Consider the following 25786-nt stretch of genomic DNA (forward strand, 5'->3'; position numbering starts at 1 on the left):
CAAGCTCCTAAAACTGATTTTTGTTTTTCTTCAAACATTTCCCAATAAAAACTACTGAGATATTTGAAATCCTTTTTATTGTGTTTACTCTCCTACCATCTCTGCTGGAAGACATTTTTTTCATACGTCCACTCCTTCTCGACAAGTTCTTTCCCAAGTCCTAAGGGCAACTTCTATCTTTTTTTTTTTTTTTTTTTTTTGCGTCAGATTAAAATTACGTTTTCAAAAATATTGTTCTGTTTTAAAAAAAATATATAGTTCTAGTTTTTACAGAGTGTAATGTTTTCAGGCATCTGTTTATCAGCCATTTCTATGAGTTCTCGCTCTGTTATCTGATCCCCGATGTACTAAACACCCCGACTCCTTATACTGCCTGTGGGGGGACAACAGAATGACTGAGTCTTAATCCCCCAAAAGGACACTCTGATTTATGAAAGTCTATGGATGGACAGACTTCATTAGCATTGCCATAAAGCATCAGCTCAGTGCGGTGAGCAGTAAAGTCACCCAAAATGTCACATGACTGAGAACAATGGTGGCCTCCAGGTCTGCCGATAAACTGTATACAGTGCTGGGTGGGTTATATTACTGTATACATCGCTGGGGTTATTACTGTATACAGCGCTGGGGGGTTATATTACTGTATACAGCGCTGGGGGTTATATTACTTTATACAGCGCTGGGGGGTTATATTACTGTATACAGCGCTGGGGGTTATATTACTGTATACAGCACTGGGGGGTTATATTACTGTATACAGCGCTGGGGGTTATATTACTGTATACAGTGCTTGGGGGGTTATATTAGTGTATACAGTGCTGGGTGGGTTATATTACTGTATACATCGCTGGGGTTATATTACTGTATACAGCGCTGGGGGGTATTACTGTATACAGCGCTGGGGGTTATATTACTGTATACAGCACTGGGGTTATATGACTGTATACAGCGCTGGGGGTTATATGACTGTATACAGCGCTGGGGGTTATATGACTGTATACAGCGCTGGGGGTTATATTACTGTATACAGTGCTGGGGGTTATATTACTGTATACAGTGCTAGGGTTATATTACTGTATACAGCGCTGGGGGTTATATTACTGTATACAGCGCTGGAGTTATATTACTGTATACAGTGCTGGGGGTTATATTACTGTATACAGCGCTGGGGTTATATTACTGTATACAGTGCTGGGGGTTATATTACTGTATACAGCGCTGGGGTTATTACTGTATACAGTGCTGGGGAGTATATGACTGTATACAAAGCTGGGGATTATGTTCAAGGAGGAAATATATTTTCATTAAAAGTTACTGTCACGCTTCAATGCAAGTTAATGTTAAGCTATATTAGTAAATATTTTGGGATTGAGATTTTTTGTTTGATTGCTGAATATTCTAGCAGAGCGGGGCTGGTATGATTTTAATTTATTACATTTTATTAACAGAGCTCCAGCAGGCTCCTTACCGCGATTACCACAGGGGTGAAAAAACCAACAATAACTTTAAACCTGACGATATGCAAAACTGACGATAAGATTAACACACATTAGTGCATACTGATATAGAAAGTGCAGAAGGGCCTGCTCTTGGGAGCTTACAATCTATTTATCTTAAATTTTTAGTCTTTTCCATTTATCTAAATATAATGAGAAGCCATTTAGAATTCTGCTTTCATTTTAAATGTATCAAGGTATTGTTCTCTCCTTAGTTTCTCCAATTACATGCTTTCTATAAAAAAAAAAAAAGATCAGAATAATATATAAAAATAACCAGATCCAGGTTATGATGATTTGTAAAGCGGTAAAGCAGATATAAGTTACTAAACCCGTTTGGATTGACATTGTATGATTTTTCTTTTCTAGTTCCAAAGAAAGTTTGTATCTTGGCAGGATTTCTAAACATTGCCCCTATGCCCATTGTAAGGAGCCAGCGAGTCCCTAATTAGCCCTTTGGCTTTCAGTCTTGCCGGTCAGGATAATCTATGTTGCTAAAAGAGACTTGGCAAAGAACAAGTCAGAGACGCGGGCGGTGTGATCGCTGAGCAGGTGCTCTCGGACCGGTGGTGCTGGCCTTTTGTACCTCCGTATCTCTTTTGGTTACTGTACACGCCGGGTACATGTTGAAAGCCGTGTACACCTGTCTGTCCGCGCACCGCCGATCCACTAAGCTAAATAGGGGCTTCACCCTATTTATAGTATGTGGCAACAGTATTTATTTACACAATTCTCTATATTATATGTATACGTCCGTGTTTTTTATTGTCCCAACAGCGTAGATTGTTATGATCACCGTAATCAAATCTAATACAGCGATAAACATTGGGATAGGTGGTGCTGAGCAAAGATCACGTTATGTAAAGAGAAGCCCTGCCAAGGGATTAAAGGTACATTTTCTTCTAAGAAAGCGATCCTTCTGCTTCTACGGCGGTAAAGTTTTACATATACAGCCTGCGGTGACTTAAGAGTCACATTGGGCTGAGAATCCGGTTCCTTTAAAGCTTCTGTCCCACCTACTCTGATTCCTACTACGGTGGAACGCGCCAGCTCTTCCCAGAGACCAATGGGCTTGCTTTGCGCGCAAGCGCGTGGGGGGGTCTCTTTAGATCGTTCCCATGAGTGTTCACCGAGCCGGGGCTCAAGCTGACTGGTGGTCCATAGTTCGTATGGCAGGAGATGTGTTCAGCTGGGTGGTGGGGAAAAGGGACAAATGCATATGGCGGGCTGTCGTATCTATTCATATGATGCTAGGTGTGTCCCGTTAATGGACGCTTTGGAAAGGTAACTCATAACGGTATTTATTGTCCATTTAGTAAAGTTAAGATACAATCTAACCGGTTCCAGAATCGGGGCCGGACTGGAGAAGACTAGGCGGCCCTGGCACTTTAAGGTGATGTAAGTGTGCCCAACGGCTGGGAAAAAACGGCTGGGCATATCCATCCATCAGGGCAGCAGATCAGGTGATTGGCACTGGCAGCCAGTGGCCCACGGGGCATTTTCCCAGCGCTTTTAAGCAATATATATATATATATATATATATATATATATATATATATAATATAGCACCTACCCTGTGATTTAGAGTGACGCATGTTAAGTGCGTATGGTAAATCCTTTCTTTAGCTCTCTTACGAGTTGATCGCAGTCTTTATGGCTCACGTTGGAAGCGGCGCCCGTTTTGGGGTCGTTTGCGATGCAGTCTATTTGAATATCTGAAGCCGGGTGGCGCAGAGGATGGGGGAGACTTGGTGACTCTGGATAGCAAAGCGATGATTTGTTACAAACAGAAGCTTTTACTGCAGCATCTCTGCAGAACGAAGAAGAAAAAGCCTAATATTTCCAAATATTTAATGCAAATTTCATTTAAAGTGCGTTGGGGGAAGACATTTAGGTGGGCGCCAGCAGATTATTTATTTAAAGAAATGTACACTGGGGCAAAGCTTTATTTTGATTGGTTATGGTGGCTCTGGTCGTAGCGGTTAAACCAGCGTGATTCGTAGTGCTTTAAACCTCGGAGTGGATGAGAATTATGTTGTCTACTCAAGGGGTTAAAAATGATGTCATCGGTATTTCAGATAGCGACAGTTAATTGAGAGGAGAGAGAAAAAAAAAAAAAGAACTTTAAATGCTATGAAGCATCTGTCAGGCTGGACAGTATAAGTCATAAGGGCTGCACCGCCGGCCAAATGCTGGCACCTTCCTGTTGAGTCATAGATTACGACATGTTGATGACATCATCAGCCTCTGTGCATGAGACAGTTTTAAATAGTTCTCTGTAAGGGGATTTAATAACATCTTGGATTCTGTTTTGTTTAAATGCACGAATTCTTCTTTTATTAGGCAGCTGAAATTATGTTGCCCCCCCCCATATATATATATATATATATATATATATATATATATATATATATATATATATATTAAATATGATTTTATTGAAACTTTCAAAAGGAATAGAGTGGAAGAGAAACTGGGACGCCATTAGAGGCATGGTAAAAACTAAATATTATGGGGTTTTTTTTCCACCCCAAACCAAGTCTTGTTTGCCATTAAATCAATAAAATAAAAATTAACCCTTTTGGAATCAGGGACCTTTGAAAAGCACACCCAAGCATTTGGGTTTAATTACTGCAGGTATAGTACACCTAGCCGACCAGTTACTGTCATAAAATAGAGGGCCAGGGGACGCGGCCCCTTTAAAAGGGTTCTTTTGTGAGTACAGTGAAATATTGCCACGTTTCTTTGTATTCATATTCAAAATAGGGGCCCTTCTGGCGAATGTGAGCTGTGAGGCTCCGTTGTTGAGAGACAATGGGGCCAGCATTTCCCATGCGATACAGAATTTAAAGAAAAAAATCTGCCGTATTGACGCTTTAAAACCCAGAGAGGCAAGCGTTGGATCGCTCAGCCCCTTTGGGATGAACCCTTGTCCTGAACTTCAAAGGGTTAAGAAGATGTCACTGCGGGCACACGGCGCGTGACACCGTTTAGATGGGGGAGGTAGGGGTATATTCACTGCAGGGTGGTTATTATTATTATTGTTATTATTATTATATAGCGCCATCATATTCCATAGCGCTGTATAATGGGTAAACGGGGCAAAGCGGGTAGTATATAACATAACAAGTGGTAAGGGGGATACACATCCATCCTGCCCCCTAAATATCCCTGACTCCTAATTAAGTGTCCATACTGACCTTATATCCTAAACATATCAACACGGAAAGATGGAAAAGAATTCAGAACTTCGAATTAAGACTCTGTTCTTATAGGCTCATTTTTTTTATTTATATATATATATATATATATATATATATATATATATATATATATATATATACATGTACATGTATTTGTTTCAAACGGGGATCCTCTGTCGAGGGGTTAAATTGTCGTCTGCCCTAAACTGAGAAAGACAGGTCTTTGTCATATGGTCAGGACACCAATATAAACGTCCCTTTGCTCAGAAGGAGCATTGTTGGCCATGAATAGACCTACAAAGGAGATGTCTTCTCCTCGCATTCTCCAACCGCACAAAAGGCTCGCGTTCCATGCAGAGAACGCCACATGGAGCCAACGCTGTCGCTGACGCTACGGTCTGACTCATGCGCGGTGCCCGCTTTCCCGAGAGACACTCGTAGCAGGATATCCTACTCCTCGTCCTTCGGTTCCAACGTTACCAGCCAACAAGAGCGTCATTTCCACCACACGCCAAAGGGCTGCGCGTCTAATCATAATACACGTAACCTTAAATGACTGTTTTTGGGTTTCAAACATATGGTTTTATGTAGTGGAAAGAAAAGGGAGGCGAAATTCAATACCAGCTCGGATTATAACGGGCTTGGCATCATAAAAAATGCGTAAATGTTGTTTTATTTATGTTTAACAAATCATACATTTTTTTTTTTAACGTTCTTTAAAATGCCGTTTAATTAAAATCAGATAAGAAAACTCTTCCCTGATCAAGCATGTACACTTTTTTTATACGCTTAGGTAACTATTCATTTAAATATTAAAAACCTAAATAATTTTTTGGTTGTTTAGGCTATCCCCGGGCATGGTTGGCTTCTTGGTATAAGGACAAAGAACAAAGAGAAATAGATGTAGAATGGCAATTAAGGTATAGTGTTAGCTTGGAGTTAATTGGCAGGTATGACTTCCATAATAACGATGTATGATAAACATGAGTACCGGCACAACCCCCCCCCCCCAGAAGGGGTCATTTCAATGTGGTCCCTAAAATTCCATTTTTTTTCCGCCCCTCACAAATAAGGATTCCTGACAGACATTGCGCTGGCACATGGGTAGAGAGAAATTGCCCTGGGGCTAGTGTGAAGAACCAGCATTTGTAGCCGGTGCCCGTTGACCTGTCTGCTATGAATATTTTTGTGCCCCCATGAGGTGGGCCAATGCAGGATTCTCCATAAAGTCCAATGGGGAATAGGCTTTCTTAGGGACACCACTGGCAGGGCTATTAGACGATGTAGACAAACACCTTAGTTCCTTTCCATTAAGGAGTTGTTTGCCTTCCGTCATATCTAAATTTAACTCATGAGATTTGGACGTGCCGACGTTGTGACAAGCACAGGGCCAATATATTTAGGTGTCCTAGTATTATTGGATTCTCCAGTAATATCCTCTTGTGGGGAGCCCCCTGGACTCCCGACGGTGGTGTTCCCAGGCTTTATTTTCAATTACGGAATGGGTAGTGTTGGGTATATGTGAAAGTTTGTGCCATGTTGTTATTGACCTTGTGACGTTGTACATTGATCTGTATTTTTACGAGGGGAAGCAAAATAAGTAAATTGACCTGTTTTCTCTTTTTTTTCCCCACCAGGTATGGTCTCTCTCCCACAGATATTCTCCTCCCACAGCCTCCTGTTGAGGGCCTTCTGCAGTGAGAAGAATCCAAAGTTGAAGACAAGTCCTTACTGGGATATGACCGGTTACGGCTGCCACAGCAAGGTCTATAATCCAGGCAAAAGCAGCTCGACATCTGGCCAACTGTTGCTCGCGCACACCTCCCTCCTTCAGGTGCCGTACGAGCAAACCGTGATCTTCCCGACCAGCGTCGGGCATATTGTGGAGTCCTCGTCCAGCAGTGTGTCTTCAACAGCAGCGAGCGGTAAAACGCTCGGTGGCCCTCCGACCAACCTGATGCGGCGCAGTACGGTCAGCCTTCTGGATACCTACCAGAAGTGCAGTTTGAAGCGAAAATGCGAGGAGTTAGACAACAATAGCAGTGTGCAGATTGTGGATGAGCATCCTCCTATGACCCAGAACAATGCAAGCGGGGCCACTGCTGCCACCACCTCCACGGCCACTTCCAAGAACAGCGGCTCCAACAGCGAAGGGGATTACCAGCTGGTGCAACATGAGGTTCTGTGTTCCATGACCAATACTTATGAGGTTCTGGAATTTTTGGGAAGAGGTACCTTCGGGCAGGTAGTGAAATGCTGGAAAAGAGGAACCAACGAGATAGTGGCCATCAAGATCCTGAAGAACCACCCTTCCTATGCTAGGCAAGGCCAGATCGAAGTGAGCATCCTGGCCCGGCTAAGTACAGAAAGCGCAGATGACTACAATTTCGTTAGAGCGTACGAGTGCTTTCAGCACAAGAATCACACCTGCCTTGTGTTTGAGATGCTTGAGCAGAACCTCTACGACTTCCTGAAGCAAAACAAATTCAGCCCGTTGCCTCTTAAGTACATTCGGCCTGTCCTGCAGCAGGTGGGCACGGCCCTTATGAAGCTGAAGAGCCTGGGCTTAATCCACGCTGATTTAAAGCCCGAGAACATCATGCTGGTCGACCCTTCCAGACAGCCGTACAGAGTCAAAGTCATAGACTTTGGATCTGCAAGCCATGTCTCCAAAGCCGTTTGTTCCACCTACCTGCAATCCAGATATTACAGGTAAGAAAAGTACTGTATTTAGATCCAGTTGGAGTTAGGCTTGGACTAAGTCTCCATGCTGCCCTCCGCGCTCGGATGTGACGTTCCTGCTAGATGAGAGTGGGGTTGGGAAAAGAGGAGTAAGGGAGAGGAGTGTATGTTTGGAGAGCTAGGATTAAAGATTTGGGGAGCGATGTTTCTCCTGTTCATGCTTAGCAGAGAACTACATACTAACCTGCAAGGGGCAATAAAAACAGGATTGTGTATAAAGAGCTATAAATAATATCTTATTGCATTTTAATTATAGAGCGTTAGCTGATTCTCTGTAGCCCTATTATAGAGAGAAAAAATTAGAATTTAGAAATTCAAATAACATCAACACACGTTAAGGCATACTTGTGTACAGAAGGGACTGTTCTTATGAATATACAATCTACAATTTATTTTGGGATCACCCCCCTCGAAACTCAAACTGCTTAATATACCACCGGTACAAATCCTTGAGAGCATGGGTTTGGCTGCTTCAATTCTCCATGTATCTTAATGGGATTAGGAACGGGGTCTCCATCTGCTTGCTGTACCCCAAGCGTCCCTTTTTTACCCTGGCGGACTGTATATTTCTGCCCCTTTGTGTGTGTGATTGTTATTTTTGTGAACTATAGGGATTGTTAGAGCCCCTGCCTCGTATATTCAGAGTTGACCCACTGCCAACATCTTTGGTGCCTCCGATTTACCTTACTTGGGGTAATTCATCCTAAAAGTAGTTTTCTCTACCCAGAAAAAAATAAATTCCTCCATTTGTCTGTTTGTACCACATGTTTAGACCGTGGCACGTGACATGCATTTAATTGACTTTAATTTGATCACGTAATACCCAAACGCTTAAATCTTGGTTAACTTATTAGAGAAAACCATAAAACTCTTTAATTGTCGAATTTACAGCAATATTTTGTCCCGAGTGGGGGATTTTTTTAGCTCTGTGTACTTTGTTTTTCTACCACTGTAATTAGTTTGTCTGTATTTGGTTTAAAAAGTAGGTTTTTATTGAAAGTATAGAATAGTAGAAAACTTCTGAATCGGTTTATTGCAGATAATAAAATAGTCTTGGAAGATTAAGGGTTACTATATATATATATATACTTAGCATATGGTTTGACCCGGCCAGAATCAGGATGTAGTTGTGCTGCTTGAGCAGATTCGAGGCTTCGCTTCCCCCTTAAAGTCTCCTCCAAAACTCCCCTCCTTACGGTTTTGTGGTTAAAGACGGGGTCAGGAAAAGTTCTAACATGGAAAGTAATGGGAAGGGAAAAAAAGTAATTTCCTTTTCTCATGTGACTGAACCCTGTGAATGCCAGGCAACTGTAAGAAAACCGTACCCATCACCCCGAGTCTTAGGTTCCCATAATAAGCTTTGGTGGCAGTTGAGAAACTCTAGCGAGGCCACCTTTGGACAATCCCAACAACGAGGCTTATGTCACCTTGGCAAATGCCCCCAATAGTACCGCTGCACGTAATATGCCCAAAAGGGGCACTCCGAACAAGTGGAGATGCGGCATTTCATGGTGAGACAACCCGTTATTTTATGATGGAGCTCTGTTTTATAGGAGGGCTTGTTTACGTCCTAACGTACCCTTTGGAGTCCTGGGAAAAGGGACACCTGAAAACTATTAAAATAGTTAACAAGAATAGATTGAATTTCTCTGGTTCCAGGACTACAATGTAAACATGCATGGGATAGGCATATGGTTCCTGAATCTAAGACGAGACCAACGACTGATTAAGGTTTGAGTCTTTACAGCGGGAAGAACGGGTGGACTAGACGGGGGGCCAAACAGCTCTGATCTGCCATCAGCTTCTATGTTTTCTACACAATTATTGGTTTCCATGTCACCTCCCCACTATTACTCCATCCCCGACATCCAGGTTGGGTCATCTTAGCACCGACAGATGTTGCTGAAGGACCTTCTACTCCCGAATCCCAATAGCTACCGGTCCTGGTTGGTGCCATATGTGGCGGCTGGGCTTCTTAGCTTCAGATGGGTTCAGGTTGACCTGGACTTGCAGAGGGATCAGTAGTTTTGTTTTTTTAATCTCTCTTCGCATTATCAGGTTAGTCTTTATCGGCTGAACCCCCCACCGGCTGCCTGGCTCCCTGCTGCAACCAGAGCTCTGGAGCCGTCAGTATTCATATCCGTCATTGTTTGCGTGCGTGCGCGGCAAGCATCTCTCTGTGTGTATTTGTCTATGTTCACGCATTCAAAGATAGCTTAAACATAATAGATTTATTATAAAAACCCCTGTACAGATCTAAAACCTGGTTTCCTAAGGACCTTGGAGAACGAGAATATTTTCTCCTAAAGAAGGATTTAAAAAAAAATAAATGTATATATTTGTTCATTTTTTTGTTTAAGTTGATCAATGGGAAACTTTTATTGCCTTGGAGATTAATATGTTTAAAATTATATCATCAGTTCATTTGTTCAATTACTGCCAGTTTAATAAGTCCTAGGAATTTTGAGAAATTTTTTTTTCCAGAATATTTTTAAAAAATTTAAGGAAAAAAAAAAACACTTTCAGTAAAAAAAAAAACAAAAAAAAACTAACCGGTAATTTTGTTTGAACCTAGAATTTAAGACAAAGATCTAATTATTCCCCCTTAAAAAACAAGTGTTGTCTGAATCAGGATTTAGTTGGCGGTACCGCAGATCCTGAGAATTTAGGTATTCCTAAAATTCACAATACCTAGAATTTAGGTATAAAGGTTTAAAATGCGTAGGGTTATCCTGGACGTAAGGAAAGGCCAAAGATGAAGTAAAGTTGTTGTTTTTTTTTGTGCTTACAGCATACAGAAAAAGGCTAAGTGAGGCAAAAAGCTCAAATATGGCCTCGAATTCTATGTTTTGGGAATTTTTTGTCTAAAAAAATTATTTTTCTTTTCAAATCGATACAGAAGACTTGTTAAGATCCGTTCAGTGGAATCTCATTAGCAGCCATATTATTTTTTGTATTTTAATTTTTTTCAATAATTTAACACATCCCATATATTCTTAAATATATATAATTTTGACAATAATTCTAAATATAATATTCTTTTGACTTCTGTGCTTCTAGTCCACAGTAATGAGAAACATGAAATAATGAGGTGCCTTTCAAACAGCGTCTATAACCTTTTCACCGCTAACCCTTTCAGTGCAGAAAGTTTTAATAACGGGGGGAAAAAACCCAGGAAAGGTTTAGCCGTGGATAAGTGCGGTAACAGCGGCTGTTTTAATCCGGTACTTCTGCATTGCAGCGTTTGCGCCTCAAGGGAGTCGGCAGGTATTCCCAATGCTGGGGAAATGTATTTCTGCTGTTCGTCTGTAACCATCTGCAGAAAATACAGCAAAAATAATAATCAAATTTAAAATAATAAAAAATGATATTGTTTTTATTTTACCCTTTTTTGGGACTATTGTACTCTGTAAACCAAAAAAAACTTCAATAAACTTCAATTTAATAAATAAAATAAAATTAAATTATATATTTTACATTAGATTTTACTTAACAAAAATTAACAAAAACATTAAAATTGGCAATATACAAATTTGACGATAACGGCATACTGGTACAGAAAGAGAAGAGGGCCCTGCTCTTGGGCGCTTACAATCTCTTTATGATGATGTCATATAGTAATAGTTCACTTTCAGGAAATGGGAAAATTATAAAATCTAAACTTTTTTACAGGATTTGAGTGCTTTTGCTTGCAGGAAGCTTGAAAGGAGGCACAATATTTATTTCAGTTGGAGGAAAATCTTTTCTGACAGCAGGAGGAGGGCTGGGGAGGAGGGGGAGATCAGGAATGGAGCAGGGGGGGAGAGCGAGATGGGGAGGGAGATTGAAAGGAAAGGAGGAGGGGGTTGGGGTCATTGACCCTTTAAGCACCACTGGCAGGAATTTTAATCAATGCTTTTTAAATAAATTAAATTGTTTTTACAAGTATTTGTTCACGGCGACTCGCTTGGCTGCGTACATCCCCGATTTAGCTAAATAGCATTTGATAGTTTAGAATACCGGTATTTTTATTTTATTTTTTATTTTAAAGATCTGGAGGTTGATATTAAGTTATATATTATTTATTTAGAAATTATTCCAGAATATAGATTATAAAAAAAATATTATTTTATTTTATCTGTTACTTATCTGCGGTGTCTGTGGGTCAAGTTAAAAGTGTAGGGAGGCAATCAGGGGCCATTGAGGGAAACATTTGGGGTAAAAAAATAAAAATACAAAAAAATGAAAGAGGTGAACAAAAATGTAAAAATAAACAACAGAAAGAATTGCCACTAGATTGCAAGATCTTTCGAGCAGGAACCTCTCTACCTAATCTATCGGTTTGTCTTAATCTGTGAGTTCTAGATCTGTCGGACCCTTTGAATGTATGGAATGTAAGAGGCGCTGCTGGAATTGTTGGCGCTGTATAAATAAAAGATAATAATAATAGAGGAAGGAAGGGAAGTTGGGGGAATTTCGAAGCCTTTCGCTTTAAATTAACTATGTCCCCCTTGGAAGGATTTTCTGCCGATGCCCATGAGCGCGCCCCATTTGTTCTGTTAAGCTGTCACGGTCAAGACGCCATAAAAATAACATTAGCCGTAGCAGCGGAAGAGAGAAATGGGGAAAATTTTGCATCGGAATAATCCAGTGAGATGTGCGCTCCGGCCCTTGCCGCGCTCCTATTAACAGAGACATCTCTGCACATGTGGAACATAGTTTTATTTATACGTGGGGCAAATTCCACGGGGGACACTATTGGGCGATCGTGCTTCCCATAGGGGCCCTGCTAGATCACAGATCCAGTCACCCTTTACGCATACCTGAGAAATTCCAGGCTCCACCTACCCAGAGCCATCCCGCTTCGGGTAGCTCGTGGGCGGTCCCAGTGGTTGGTCTGCTGATATGGTAGGAGGGCAAGTGGGCGGGGAGTGGGCGTGCCTCCACAACGCTCCCATAACCTGGAGATTCTCTGCGGAGACCTGGAGAAGCGGCGCTTCACCCAGAGACTCCTTGTTAAGACTTTTGATGTATCCTCTACTGAGTCTATATTAAAAATCTCTGTCCTTGTGTATTGCCCCCTCCACTGGAATGCAGGCACAGTGAGAATCCTGAATTATTTGACAAATGCCCATGGGTTTGCGTCACATATAGAAATGGCGGGAAATAACAGGGTCCCTAAAGTAACCAGAGTCCTGTTTTTTATGGTGCCTGGGAACATTTGTTTTTAAACATGAAAATATAAATAATAGAAAAAATGTAAAAAAAAACAAACCCAAAAAACATGGGCGATTAACTTTTTGCACAGTGTGTGTCCAATAATTTAAGAAGCGGATTACTTTTCAAAACTATTATAGATTTTTTTGTATTTCCATTAATATAATATAATGGATTCTGTGGCTCTATTACAATAAGAAGGGGGTTTGACGATAACGTTAGCAAATGGCATGGCAAATAGAATTTTTTAATTGCCCACACGGGCTGTATGGCTAATGAAAGTCTACGTTAGCATCATTAGTGTAATTTGGAATTCATTAGCATTGCCATAAAGCATCGGCTCAGTGTGGTGTCTGAGCCGGGAACGTCACCCAAAATATCACATGACTGACAACAATGGCCGCCTCCAGGTCTGCAGACAAAAGAGAGTTTATTGGAACAAAATTAGATAAAATCTAATTTTAAATATATGGAATGCATTAGAAAAGGCATTCATTTAACCCTTTATTGTCTAGTCCGCCTTTGTGCTCCATGGAAAAGCGAATGAGCAATTGTTGAGTACAGGTTTAATGTTAGTCTGGCTGTCTCTTGAGTGAGTCCATATTGTCATACTGAGTTTAATAAGGGCCTTGATCTTTAATAAGTGGTTTATAACAACAAGGCACTTTCTGTGTTCATGGTGTAATTATAGGGTGTGCGACTGCTGGGGTGATCCTCGATTCTGTTGACTTAAATATCAAGCGGTGATCGTCTGGGATCTCACTTTGACCGGGTGATCTTTTAGGAATCTGTGGGCTCTAGATTGGTGGGGGATCTATGCTCGAGGGGTAATAACGGGGTTATAATGAATGTTTTCTCTGGGAGGAGGGGGGGGTGTCAGAGAAAAATCTGTATTTGCATTGCCCGGTCTGTACTTGTGCTAAGTGTTTTGGGAGGGGGCGATGAGCGCTTTCCATTCATAACTCCTAGCGAGCCAGATGGAGCGGAGCGGAGATTTGCATAGTAATAAGATTGATACTGGTCAGAACTGCAGCCTCCTTTAATAAGTGTGGGGGTGGGGGGCTATTAACCATTTCCTGTGCTCCTGCCGATCCGTAACATGGCATTCTGCTCGAGTTAACCACCTTCTCGTTTATTTACAGAGAATCGTCCACTTTAGCATTTTAACAAATGTGTATTAATGCTTTTTGGCTTTTTTTTTGCAACGTAATGTTCCGAAAGACGATAAATATTCACATTGCCCTGTTTTTCCTTGTTTTTTATTCAATAAAATGTCCTCCTTTACTCTATGACCCTGTCTTCTCTTTAACCTAACATCTTTTACCTGACCCTATTTTTGTATTTATTTTTTGTATTTGTTTTAATAAATGTATCTATGTTTCTAAACCACTACACACAGTTTTACTGATTGGATACTTTTAAACATTCTATATCATCACACACACAACACCAGCTGTATTTTAACATTCAGGGACCTTATTAGAGAACAGTAATAGTTTTTATACTCTTTTACCTTTTAATTCTCCTTTCCTTCTCTCCTCTCTCAATCCCTTTGTCCAATGCTGCTATTACAGAATTATATTAAAATATGGCAGCATTTTGGTGGCTGTGAGTTCTCTGCCAATTCAATATATATCCGGTTAAGAGAAGTCTTTGTTGACCCTCGTTTTAGGCAAACCAGGCAGTACATCTCGATTTGTTTAGAATTGTTATATTTTCATAATGTTGCCAGCTCTTAGAAAAAACATGGAGCTAACGCTCTCTTCCCTATTCTTTCTACCCTGTTTTCGTACCACGCAGGGCTCCCGAGATCATCTTGGGGCTACCATTCTGTGAGGCCATTGACATGTGGTCTTTGGGCTGCGTGATCGCTGAGCTGTTTTTAGGGTGGCCTCTCTACCCGGGAGCATCGGAGTACGACCAGGTGAGTCAATGTCATGGGTCCTTACCAGGTACACACAAATAGTCAACCTGAAAACTCACGGAGCTCCAACCACGTATGTAAAGCGTGCAGACGCGGTCAGGAATGTAGTCATGCTTCAGTCGAAGGGGGAAGAAAGACAGTGATCTTCAATGACTTTGACCATGGTTGTTGATCAGTGGTTATGGATGCTTTTGGTTCTACCATCCCAGAAACACTTCAGGCTCTAGAGGTATTAGAAATTGGTGACATAAACAAAAAAAAACAACATCCAGTGAGCGGAGGTTCGGGGGAGAATGGCTGGATTTCTTTAGAAAGACCATAAATTCTCAAATAACTGTGGTGGTGAACGGAAGGGGCTTCTGTGACGTTACACCTTGACCCGGATGGGCTATGGCTATACTAGATAGGTGTAGTTTATAAAGTGGCCACTTAAGTATGTAAATAAATAATTGTCTATGAAGAATAAACTTTTCTGGGGCTGAAATTGTTGTTTTTATGTTGGCCTTTGTCACTTGTTACATAGATGACTTGTATGTAATACTGTCCCCATCCTCCGCCTTTCCTCAGATACGTTACATCTCCCAGACTCAGGGTTTACCAGCAGAGTATCTACTCAGCTCTGGGACAAAGACCACTCGCTTCTTCAACAGGGACGGAGATTCTCCATACCCGCTGTGGAGATTAAAGGTATGACCTTGAAAATCAGCTATACAGGAACTCTCCGAAGCTACTAACTCCTGCCTTGCTGAGCGGACATCATAGTGTTCTGTAAACAGATAATGTAACATATTACACAGTCACAAGACTGCTGGGAATTATAGTCCAAAAACAACCTGTGGACCATGAATAGATTTCCTCTTGTATGCTATCTATGATGAATGCTTCTGGGTCTCGTTTAATGTAATGTAGGCTAATTATCTGTTTTGGACAACTTTTTAAATGTTTTTTTTATTAAAAATAGAAACCCTGTCAACCCATGTTTCTTCCTCTTAATTAGACTCCTGAAGACCATGAAGCGGAGACCGGTGTTAAGTCAAAGGAGGCCAGGAAGTACATCTTCAATTGTCTGGATGACATGGCCCAGGTAGTGGGTTCTGATCCTGTTTTGCACCGCAGACAAAAAAATAGCATTGAAATATTTGATGGGTGCACATGGGTGTTTTTTTTTAAAAAACTTGGTGTTTTTAGGTGAATATGGCGTCAGATTTGGAAGGGAGCGACATGCTGGTGGAGAAGGCAGACAGGCGGGAGTTCATCGACCTTCTAAAGAAGATGCTGACTATTGATGCGGACAAAAGAATAACACCTATCGAGACGCTCAACCACCCCTTTGTGACCATGACCCACCTCCTGGACTTCCCGCACAGCTCACAGTATGGCATCTTCTTAACGTTTTAAAGAGGTTTTTTTGGTTATGGGGCATTCTATTAAGAGTGAGATGCATTTGTTGGTGGGAAACCATTGTTACGATCCCTTGACAGCAATAGATGGCTGGTTCTTTGTAGTCACATTTTGGTCCATCCAACTCTGTAGTCTTCAGTGACTCCAGGAACACTAAAAACACCAACCATTCCTGCTGGCCCATCTCTGTATTTTTTTTCCCTCCTCCAAAAAACCCTGCATCTCGTCGGGTCAGTTTCAAACACCTCACTCTTCCAGTTTCCATAAGGTGGCCTGGGTGGTGGGACTGGTCGTGACTCTGGATACGCAGGTCGAATACCTCTTTTATTAGCGTAACCCTTAACATACAGAATGTATAGTTCAGCAGCTAATGATAATAATGGATTATCAGTGAAGTCTAATGTGTCCATCTCGTCCAACGACCTCCTAAACCATCATAAAAGTGGACCTCCTCTGTAGACCTCACAGACCGTTCTCCTACATTCTTATTCCACTAAAATGATTAAGAGGGAGAGACGTCATGTGAGTTAGCGAGAGGGTTCATCGTCTTGCAGAACCAATATAAGTATTTTATGCCTTGTTGGTTCAATATTCAATATTCATATTGTTTTTTCTTTTTAACATTCCATCTTTCTGCCGCCTGTGCTTTCCATCTCGTTCCACCTATCTCACCTTATCTCTCCATCTTCATTCTCTTTACCCACCCACAGTGTGAAATCCTGTTTCCAGAACATGGAGATCTGCAAGCGGCGGGTGAACATGTACGACACTGTGAACCACAGCAAGACCCCCTTTATCACACACGTGGCTCCCAGCACTTCCACTAACCTCACCATGACCTTTAGCAATCAGCTTAACACTGTGCACAGCCAGGTAAGGCATAGGGCACATTCCGCTCTGGCGCTTAGAGATGGAAGTGGTGATGTTTAAATATGATAAAAATAAGGCAAAATCGTAGATTTTATAGTCGTGTTGACATGGAGGCCGCCATTTTAGGTTATCATGTGACATCTAATGGCCACGCCCAGCTCCAAAGCCCTGCTGAGCTCCCTGCTTTATGGCAGTTTGCTGAAGTGCTTTAACTATATTATTGGCCCAACGCCCCTGCATAGGGGTTAAATCCGGGGACTTCATCCTTTACCCCAGTGCGGGGAAATAAGGACATTTGACTCGCGGACGGAGATAATCCAGCTTTTTCCCTCTTTCAGCCTTCCGCTGCATCCATGGCAGCCGTTGCCCAGAGGAGTATGCCCCTGCAAACTGGGGCAGCACAGATCTGTGCCCGGCCTGACCCCTTCCAACAGGCTCTGATTGTTTGCCCGCCAGCCTTCCAAGGTAATAATTCACTCTGCCCCCTAGTGGCACACACTGGTCATTTATTTTCTATGTGACCAAATAAATAGGATTTTAGAATGATTTTTGGCGCCATTCTCATCATCCAAGTCGGAACGCCAATGCAGGAAAAAAAAAAGGCGCAAACGTGTGATAAATAATATAGCATTTTAAGAATTGACAGTTTTTTTATCTAATTTTATGTAGTAGAGCTTTTGAAAGAAAATCGTGTTGTGTTATTAAACTGCTATTATATGTTATATACTATATTGGTGTTTTCTCTTATAAAACAGGTTTAACCCTTTTCTGTAATTGTGATAGGTTCACAAAACCGCCTTCCTGCATAGGTGGTAAAAGACTAAATACATTTTTTTTTTTAAATGAGTATCCTGAGATTTCTAGTGGCGGACGGATGAAAATAAACATGCAAGACGTTATCTATGCTGCGTAATTACGGTGCGCGGCTTGTTTCTTGTGGATCCCGGCTGACTCTTATATTCCGACAGGGTTGCAGAACTCTCCTTCCAAACATGGCGGATATTCTGTGCGCATGGAAAATACCGTGCCGCTGGTCACGCAGACAGCTGGTACTCAGGCGCTGCAAATTCAGCCAGGGCTTCTGACACAGGTATAGAGGAAAAGAAAAAAAAAATTGGAAACCGAGGGTCTTAGAAATCTGGCTGCACGTGCTGAGAGTTTGATTCCAGCAGCGGCCTTTACCTAACCTAGTCGTAGCTGGTGTTATGAAGCTCCATTAAGTAAGAGGATAAATACTTTGCCATCTGGCATTAATTTAATTAAGAAGAAGAAGAAGAAGAAGAAAAAAAAAAAAAACGCCCCCTAATGGTTATCTATTGAAATGCACGGAACTTAAAACATCATTCCTGGTTCTGTCCAATGACCAAACCCTTCACAGAAATATGTTAATTACGGGAAAACTATAAAATAATTTTATATTCCAGGAAGACTTAATAGTCATGTGACTCAAAAGCAGGCACTGATGGGTTGTTGCCGTAGATACTGAAAAAGCATCTTAAAGGTGTATATGTTTTAATAGGAATAAAATTACACAGCACCTTTAAAGGGGTAAAATTTTGCTGACTAAGCGTTCTCATATATATATATATATTATATATATATATATATACACGGTACATATATGTTTATATATATATATATATATATATATATGTGTGTGTGTGTAATTGTTCTATGCTGTTTCTTTGCAGCAGGCATGGCCCAGCGGCACACAGCAGATTCTGCTTCCCCCAGCTTGGCAACAACTGGCCGGTGTGGCTGCCCATACCTCGGTTCAGCACGCCGCGGTTATACCAGACAGCATGGCGGGCTCGCAGCAGCTGGCAGATTGGAGGTAAGATCCGCTGCTGCCGCCGTCGTATTCAGGGTTGGGGATTTAAACCTGCATTGGAGCGCCATTCCCATTACTCCCAGACAAAGGCTTGAACGGGGAGGCGTGGGAATCACGGCAGTCCCGATGTTCTGCGGTTTTACAGTGATTGTAGTAACTGGCACCCTATGTGCGTTAATCACCCACTCATGGTTAATCTGTTGATGGATTCCTGCGGGGAACACTAATCCTCTTGTCTATTGTGTAACTGCTGCCACAAAAAAAAATTAGGAAAGTGTTCATCGCTCACAGGACATCGTCGTACTCTGGATCTCATCCTCCAGGCTGAGGATGATGGGTTTGGTATTCCTATAGCTGTGAAACATCACTTTTGGGTAACCCTCCCCCCCACTTTTTTCTTTTCCTTCCAGGAGCTCCCATACACATGGGGCGCATTACAATCCCATCATGCAGCAGCCGGCACTCCTTGCCGGTCATGTGACCCTGCCTTCCGCGCAGCCTCTGAATGTGGGAGTGGCTCATGTCATGAGGCAACAGCCAACCAGCTCCTCCTCGTCGCGCAAGAAGCAACACCACTCCTCCGTGAGGTCAGTGACTTGTGGTGATGTCATAAAAAAAAAAAAAACCCTTGGAATGTGCGTAAAGAATCGATTTAAATTATCTAAAAGGGCAGATTAGACGGACCTGTTGGTTGTTTTTCTGCCATCGCTCTCTGTGTATCTAGAACTACTTCATATTAACAGCTACCCAATATAAGGATTTTATTCAACTAGTTAAATTAAATGTGAATTTGAATCATTATTAATTATTTTTGTTGTTCTTCTGCTTTTTACATGTTACTCTTTATTTAATCTCTCCTCCTTCACTTTTTTATCTCTTTGTATCTGTTTTTTTTACGAGATCCTTTATTTCCGTTTTGTTTCCCCGTTCAGGAATTCTTCGAACTACGAGGTCTCCTCATCTCAATCCCTCAGCTCTCCCCAACGATCCAAACGAGTGAAGGAGAACACGACCCCTCGCTGCTCAGTCCCCCAGAATACTGGCCCTTGTGGCCCCTCCATTACCTGCGGCTGGGGGGAAAGCTCTGTGAGCGGATCCCGCGAGCGTCAGCGCCAAACGATCGTGATTCCCGACACACCAAGTCCGGCGGTCACCGTCATCACCATCAGCAGTGACACCGATGAGGAGGAAGAGCAAAGGCAAGCGGCCCCAAGGTGAGCCCCGCCGTCCCAAATATCAGTGAAACTCCAAGAAGCCAATCAGAATTCAGCTTTGATTTCAAATCTGGTTGTTTTGTCACTTCCATCTATCTCTGCAGCTATCATTACCTGCTTTTTCCGGCCATGAGGAATCCTTTAATGCATATGATAGCTGCGTGGCCCCTTTATATTTTTATGTTTCCCCTTTTTGCAAATGCATGGGTGGGGATTTTGCAGAATTGCCCCATTTGCCCATTTCCCATAACCCCCAGCTGTTTTAACTTTTTTAGTCTGTTACTTTGTAAAAAAAAATAAAATAAAAAAAAAAGGCATTACCGTCCCTCTGATAACAAAAATTGCTGGCAATTTTGGATATTTTTTATATTTTATTACCTTCATTTTAAGGAATTCTAAATATTTTTTTATTCTATTAAAATGTTTTAATAAAATATATTTCGTCTTAAAAATGTTTTTGTTTTGGTGAATAAGCATTTAATTACAGTTCCTATTTTTTTAAGATCAAAGGAAATTTAATAAGAATTATATATATATATATATATATATATATATATATAAAAAACACTTTCAAAAAGATGGTCAGCACTCTAGGTCTTTAAATTGACAATTTCATTTTATTCAAAGTCAAGTCGACGTTTCAGTCATTACTGACTTTCATCATGTCCTGATGAAAGTCAGTAATGACTGAAACGTCGACTTGACTTTGAATAAAATGAAATTGTCAATTTAAAGACCTAGAGTGCTGACCATCTTTTTGAAAGTGTTTTATATGGAAACTGCTGGTTACTAGCACCGGGCTTGGAATATTTGGAATGGTGTGCAATGGACTCTGTGAGTAAATATATATATATATATATATATAATATAAGGGCTTGGTCGTGTCTACCCTTATAATTAAACACGCTTTAAAAAATCCGGTCTTCCTTTTAACCCGTTCCCACTTGTTTATTTAAAGTGCTTCATATTCCTGATCGCCAACAGTAATAAATTGCCGTGGCTAATGGGTGAGCAGCTCATTCTGGCATTTGAAGGGTCAATGATGACGGTTTCTGTGAATGTAATTTAAATGTAAATTAGAAAGATTTTGTATTGAACAAAAATGATAATGAGGTGTGAGGAGGTACCGGCAAATGGATGGCAGTCTTATAACACTGCATCTCTAGGTGGACTAATTCCCATCACTCTTGTCCGTCATGACTGTAGGCTACTGTTCTGCTGTTTTGTTTTTTTTTGGGGGGGGGGGGGTCGATCGTTTTTGTTAATCCCCTACACATTTTCAGGTTTACAGCCATTATTGCATATTATCCTTCATTTTTTGCCTATGCCGAGCTCCAGCGCTTAATGTGCGGCCATGGATTATTATACATCATACGTGTATACATATAATATATATATGTATATTAAAAAAAAAATGGGGGTTAAAATCTGTATTTAAAGAATGCTTTGTTTTTGCATCTTTTTTAAATACTACTAACTCGTTTTTTTTAAAGCATCCCTTCAAATAGATTGTAAGCTCTTTTGAGCAGGGCCCTCCTTTCTGTAAGTCAAATTGTTAAGTGATACACTACTTGTTAAGTCCGCTCTGCGGAATATGATGGCGCTATATATAAAATAAATAGCAAGATGGACCATAGCTAATGAATGCGGTATGAGCTTATTCCCCCATGCTCATCGTCTTGCATCTTACTAGGGGTAGTAATAAATGTTTACATTCTCACGGGGGCCATTTTATAGGCCTTTTCCGCCTTTTGACTTCCTCTTCTGGTGTTTATTGTGGACCCCTACACCAGAAAAATGGTTTAGTCCAGTCCACCCCCCCATCTCTCTCCATGCGGCAGCCTGATTACCTCGCGCCTATCTGCCCTGTCCAACCTCTCCCATCACTCTAGAAACTTCAGTTGCTATAGCGACGTAACGCAATCATCGAGAAACGGCATCTCCTTTCTTCCTGTAGCGCTCGGCTACATGGAGCGCTGTCATGGAGATGCCTGTGTGCTGTGGCAAATAACCTATTCCCCCTCCCCCCCTCAAACCCACCACAGGGTTCTGGCTCCCTGCGAGGGACAAAATACCCCCGTGACCCTTCATTCGCTTTGTCAAAGCAGGGAGTGTTTAATGGGCAAACATAACTCGGGGTCCCCTAAGGACGTTGGGGGGGAGGTGAAGGATGATTGTCATAATATGGCGGGTAATCAAGTGCGATCCTGAGGGGCCGTTAAGCGCCATCTTAAGCCTTGTGGTATATAGTGTTCACCTCAGAAGGAACACTAATAATATATATTATGTGTATATATATAAATTTATTTATATAGATAGAAGCCAGATATTTCTGGGATTTAACATCTAAGGCATATAGGCGAGAGAGGTACAATTATGAGACATCTCTTTGTGACATGAAAGAGAGAGAGAGGGCATTAATCGCTCGATCTTGCGAGAGCACGGCGGTCGGCTGAGCATGCTTGGGAAAGCTGGATCCGCAGGATTAGTCTAAGGTGCATTTTCCGTGTAAGAGAGAAGTTCAGGCCGCCCCGTGTCACCTTGCCCTCACGCGGGTAGACCTAATATTCTTGCTAACGGCTCGTTTTACCCCCCCTTATGACTCGAGTCTCGCCGCCTTAGACAAAGAATTCTGCAGGTGAAAAGAATTTTGCAGAAAAACAGGAGGATGATGATAAACTACGTCAATGAAATGGATCGCCAGCGATTTGGGGTTTTAGCGCCTTGACAGTGATAGGGTTAAAGAGACCACCGTATCTTCAAACGCTACACACGTGCATTTCGATATTATTGCGTGTTTAGTCCCAGATGCCCCTAGTCAGGGCTTTAGATTATAATAAGGTTTGTGAGCTGGAGTAAAAGCCACAGCATAATGCTGGGGATTATGGGAGTGGTAGTCCTATAGTGACTGAAGCCTTAGGAGTAATGTTCTCTAGTGTGAACGAATATAACAGAATGGCAGATTGCATAGGGGGTTAAAACGGGAAGAATTAATTGGGCGGTGATTGGGGAGGACTGACAAAAATGGGGTCACTAACAAGCGGTTTCCATTTTACTTGCAATTCCTTTTAAAACCACCAGGGGAATAGACGTATCCTTTCTGTGCTTCTTTTACAAGTTGTTTGTTTTTATTATTATTATATTTTATTTATTAAGCAACAACAAATTCCACAGCGCTGTATAAATGAAACGGGTTGTAAACGCATCCAGATGTGTTTTGGGTTCTTTGTCACTCTTGGCTGCGCCAGTCCTGACGTATTAAGACCTTTTTTTGGCAAAACTAAGATGGAAAATTAACATAAACATCTCTTTTTCTCCGCAGCCTCCCAAAGCAGCGCAGAAACGTGATCAGCTGTGTCACGGTCCACGATTCGCCAATCTCAGATTCCTCTAGCAACACCAGCCCCTATGGAGCCGTCGGGCAGCGTCGCGGCACCAATACTACCGCCCAGGAGAGCAAATGCCCGCCAGAGAGCGCCTGTCCTGCCAACCCTCGCACCATCATCGTACCGCCTCTGAAGACCCAGCCTGCTGAAGGCCGCCTTGAATGTGAGAGGAGACAGCCAGGTAACGGGTAACGACCCTTCACCGGGTCAATAAAAATGTAGAATTTAGAAGTCCTAGCTTGATGACTCTGATATATGTTTTAGAAACTGCTAACCATAATTCTGACACAGAACAATCATTATTATTAGAATGTATTGTTTTATATAGCGCCGTCATATTCCGCAGCGCTGTACCGTTGGTAAACACGACTTAACAAGTAGTAGGCGTGTTTGTACTTAAATTATCCAGATGTCTTAATAAACGGTCTATTATTCTACAGATACAACCAGCCACCACACGTATAAACCCAAGTCGTCATCTTCCTCCTCCTCGGCGGCTTCATCTTCTCATGCCTCCAGTAGCACCGTGGGCACGTCTACGTATCGGCAGGCACGAGCTAATGGGCACTCCTTCCAACAGCAGCCACTCAACCTCAGCCAGGTAGAGGCAGCTTTTTTTGGGGGGGGGTTTGGGCTACAGGTAGGGGAGCCGTTCTGAGCATGGCTCAACCCAGCTTGTCAGGAGAAGAGGAGCTCAAGCCAAAGAGGGACCTCCGTATCTGGGGATCTATGGACAATAAGATAGATAGGGAGGAAGGCGGGAGGCTGCGAAAACAGGACAGGTACAGATATCTTATTTTGCTTTGTGGGCTGTGGTATTCTTTAATAGCCTGTGTGGTGCTTTAAAAAGTAGAACAAAAACAGCTTTCTGGCTTTAAAACAACTGTCCGAGGATCATGATTACTCCGTCTTATCTGTGATTTGTTTCTGATTTTTTTCTTTTGTCTCGCAGATGTCTCAGCACCTCAGCTCGGAGCGTACAAGCAGCCACCGAAGGCAACAAGCCTACTTAACGCCCACCCTTGCCCAGGCTCCATACTCCTTCCCACATGGAAGCCCCAGCCACGGAGCCGTGCACCCTCACCTGGCTGCTACAGCTCACCTCCCCAGCCAGCCTCACCTGTACACGTATACTGCACCTGCGGCACTGGGTTCCACCGGAACAGTCGCTCACCTGGTGGCTTCCCAAGGATCGGCGAGGCATGCTGCATACCCGGCCAGCATCGTACCAGTCAGCATGGCCCCCCGGTTACTTCCCTCACCAAGCCTGCACCCTGGCCAGTACCAGGCTCAGTTTGCCCACCAGACTTACATCCCAGCCTCTCCCACCTCCAGCGTTTACACTGGATACCCACTAAGCCCACCTAAAGTCAATCAGTACCCTTACATATAGAGTCCTGGTGGTGGGGTAGAGGCGGGTGCCTTTTGAGGACACAAAACTTCTAACACTGGGAAATGAAGAATATATCGGAGGCAACATCTTATCCGGGGGTCAAAGTACGGGTCAAAGAAAGTGTCCTAGAACTTTTCTGGAATCAAAAAATAAATACAAAAAGATGGGTCTCTCCATTAGTGGCAGGACGTCTGGACAATAGTTATCAGTCCGTCTCCAACCATGTATTTTTTATTTTATTTTTGAGCAGAACCAGGTCTGGCTCTGATGAACTGTTAATCGGATCTCCTTGATGAAGATGGAGTCCTACCGGGACTGCTAGATTCCACATCTCCACTGGACATTGTGACTTGCTGCTCTTGGGGAGGGTGGGAAATGTATGATGAAAGTCACCCACTGGGTTTCGAGAGGAAGTTTTATATTTATTAATCTCTGATTACCGTTGAGTTATTGGAGAGTCCATCGGGCTCTTCTAACATAGCGTTGACTTAGGAGTTTATGCAGAGTTTTATAGGGTTAGGTTCTCACCAACCATGTTTTGACTCTAGAACACATTTTAATTTTTCAAGGGTGGACTTGTAGGCCAGATTATCAAAAGGGGCCACCAAGTCCCCTCTATTTTATTTTCATTTTTACTATTTGAAGGGTGAGCGTGAGAAGTTTGGGGGCACCAGCTCGACCAACTTTTCCTGCACCTGTTTTTTTTTAGGTTACAGGTTTATTTTTCCCTTTCTCAGCACTAATCGTAATTTTGTTTTGAGTTTTAGAAGATTGTAATTTTTAACAAAAATTTTAGAAGGACGTGGCATAAAAAAAAACCCATCTCTTCTGGGTTTTAACACACAAAAAAAATAAATAAAACAAAACTGAGCAGCTTTGTGAAGAGGGATTTTTGGGACGTCGTGAAGGGGACGAGGGTAGAAACGGGAAAGTTAAAATCCTCTTCTCGGAGGAATCCATGAAGTGAGGAGACAGAGGACGATCCTGATCTTTTGGCGCTGTGCGGATCAGAAAGGAAAGGACTGGGAATTAAGATGAATCGAACGGAGTGAAGCGGACGCAGCTGCTTAACCTCTCACTGTTTCACGTCACTTTAAAAACTTTTAGTAAAGGAAATGTCCCTCCCCTGC

The 25786-nt window shown here is 42.1% G+C and overlaps 1 protein-coding gene across 1 annotated transcript; it reads left to right on the forward strand.

The window, feature by feature from the left end:
* The first annotated feature begins 1683 nt into the window (after positions 1–1683).
* Positions 1684–24656, forward strand: LOC149273317 (homeodomain-interacting protein kinase 2-like). The gene is made up of 15 exons (XM_089506482.1): positions 1684–1693; positions 6337–7411; positions 14438–14561; positions 15129–15248; positions 15559–15645; positions 15750–15934; positions 16673–16835; positions 17171–17297; positions 17801–17922; positions 18524–18666; positions 19074–19250; positions 19596–19877; positions 23200–23444; positions 23704–23864; positions 24216–24656. The coding sequence occupies exons 1-15, from the start codon at positions 1684–1686 to the stop codon at positions 24654–24656; spliced, it is 3462 nt and encodes a 1153-aa protein (XP_089362608.1).
* Positions 24657–25786: the final 1130 nt, after the last annotated feature.

This window comes from Sceloporus occidentalis, unplaced genomic scaffold (genome assembly GCF_023333645.1).
Source record: "Sceloporus occidentalis isolate IW3139 unplaced genomic scaffold, rSceOcc1.0.p SCAF_386, whole genome shotgun sequence".
In the NCBI taxonomy this organism is placed as follows: Eukaryota; Metazoa; Chordata; class Lepidosauria; order Squamata; family Phrynosomatidae; genus Sceloporus; species Sceloporus occidentalis.

Bases quoted from the DNA above. Each gene is read 5' to 3' on its own strand.
- LOC149273317 (XM_089506482.1), top strand. The intron at 19,878-23,199 runs GTGAGCCCCGCC...TTTTCTCCGCAG, and splicing joins CAAAGGCAAGCGGCCCCAAG to CCTCCCAAAGCAGCGCAGAA. The intron at 23,865-24,215 runs GTAGAGGCAGCT...TTTGTCTCGCAG, and splicing joins AGCCACTCAACCTCAGCCAG to ATGTCTCAGCACCTCAGCTC.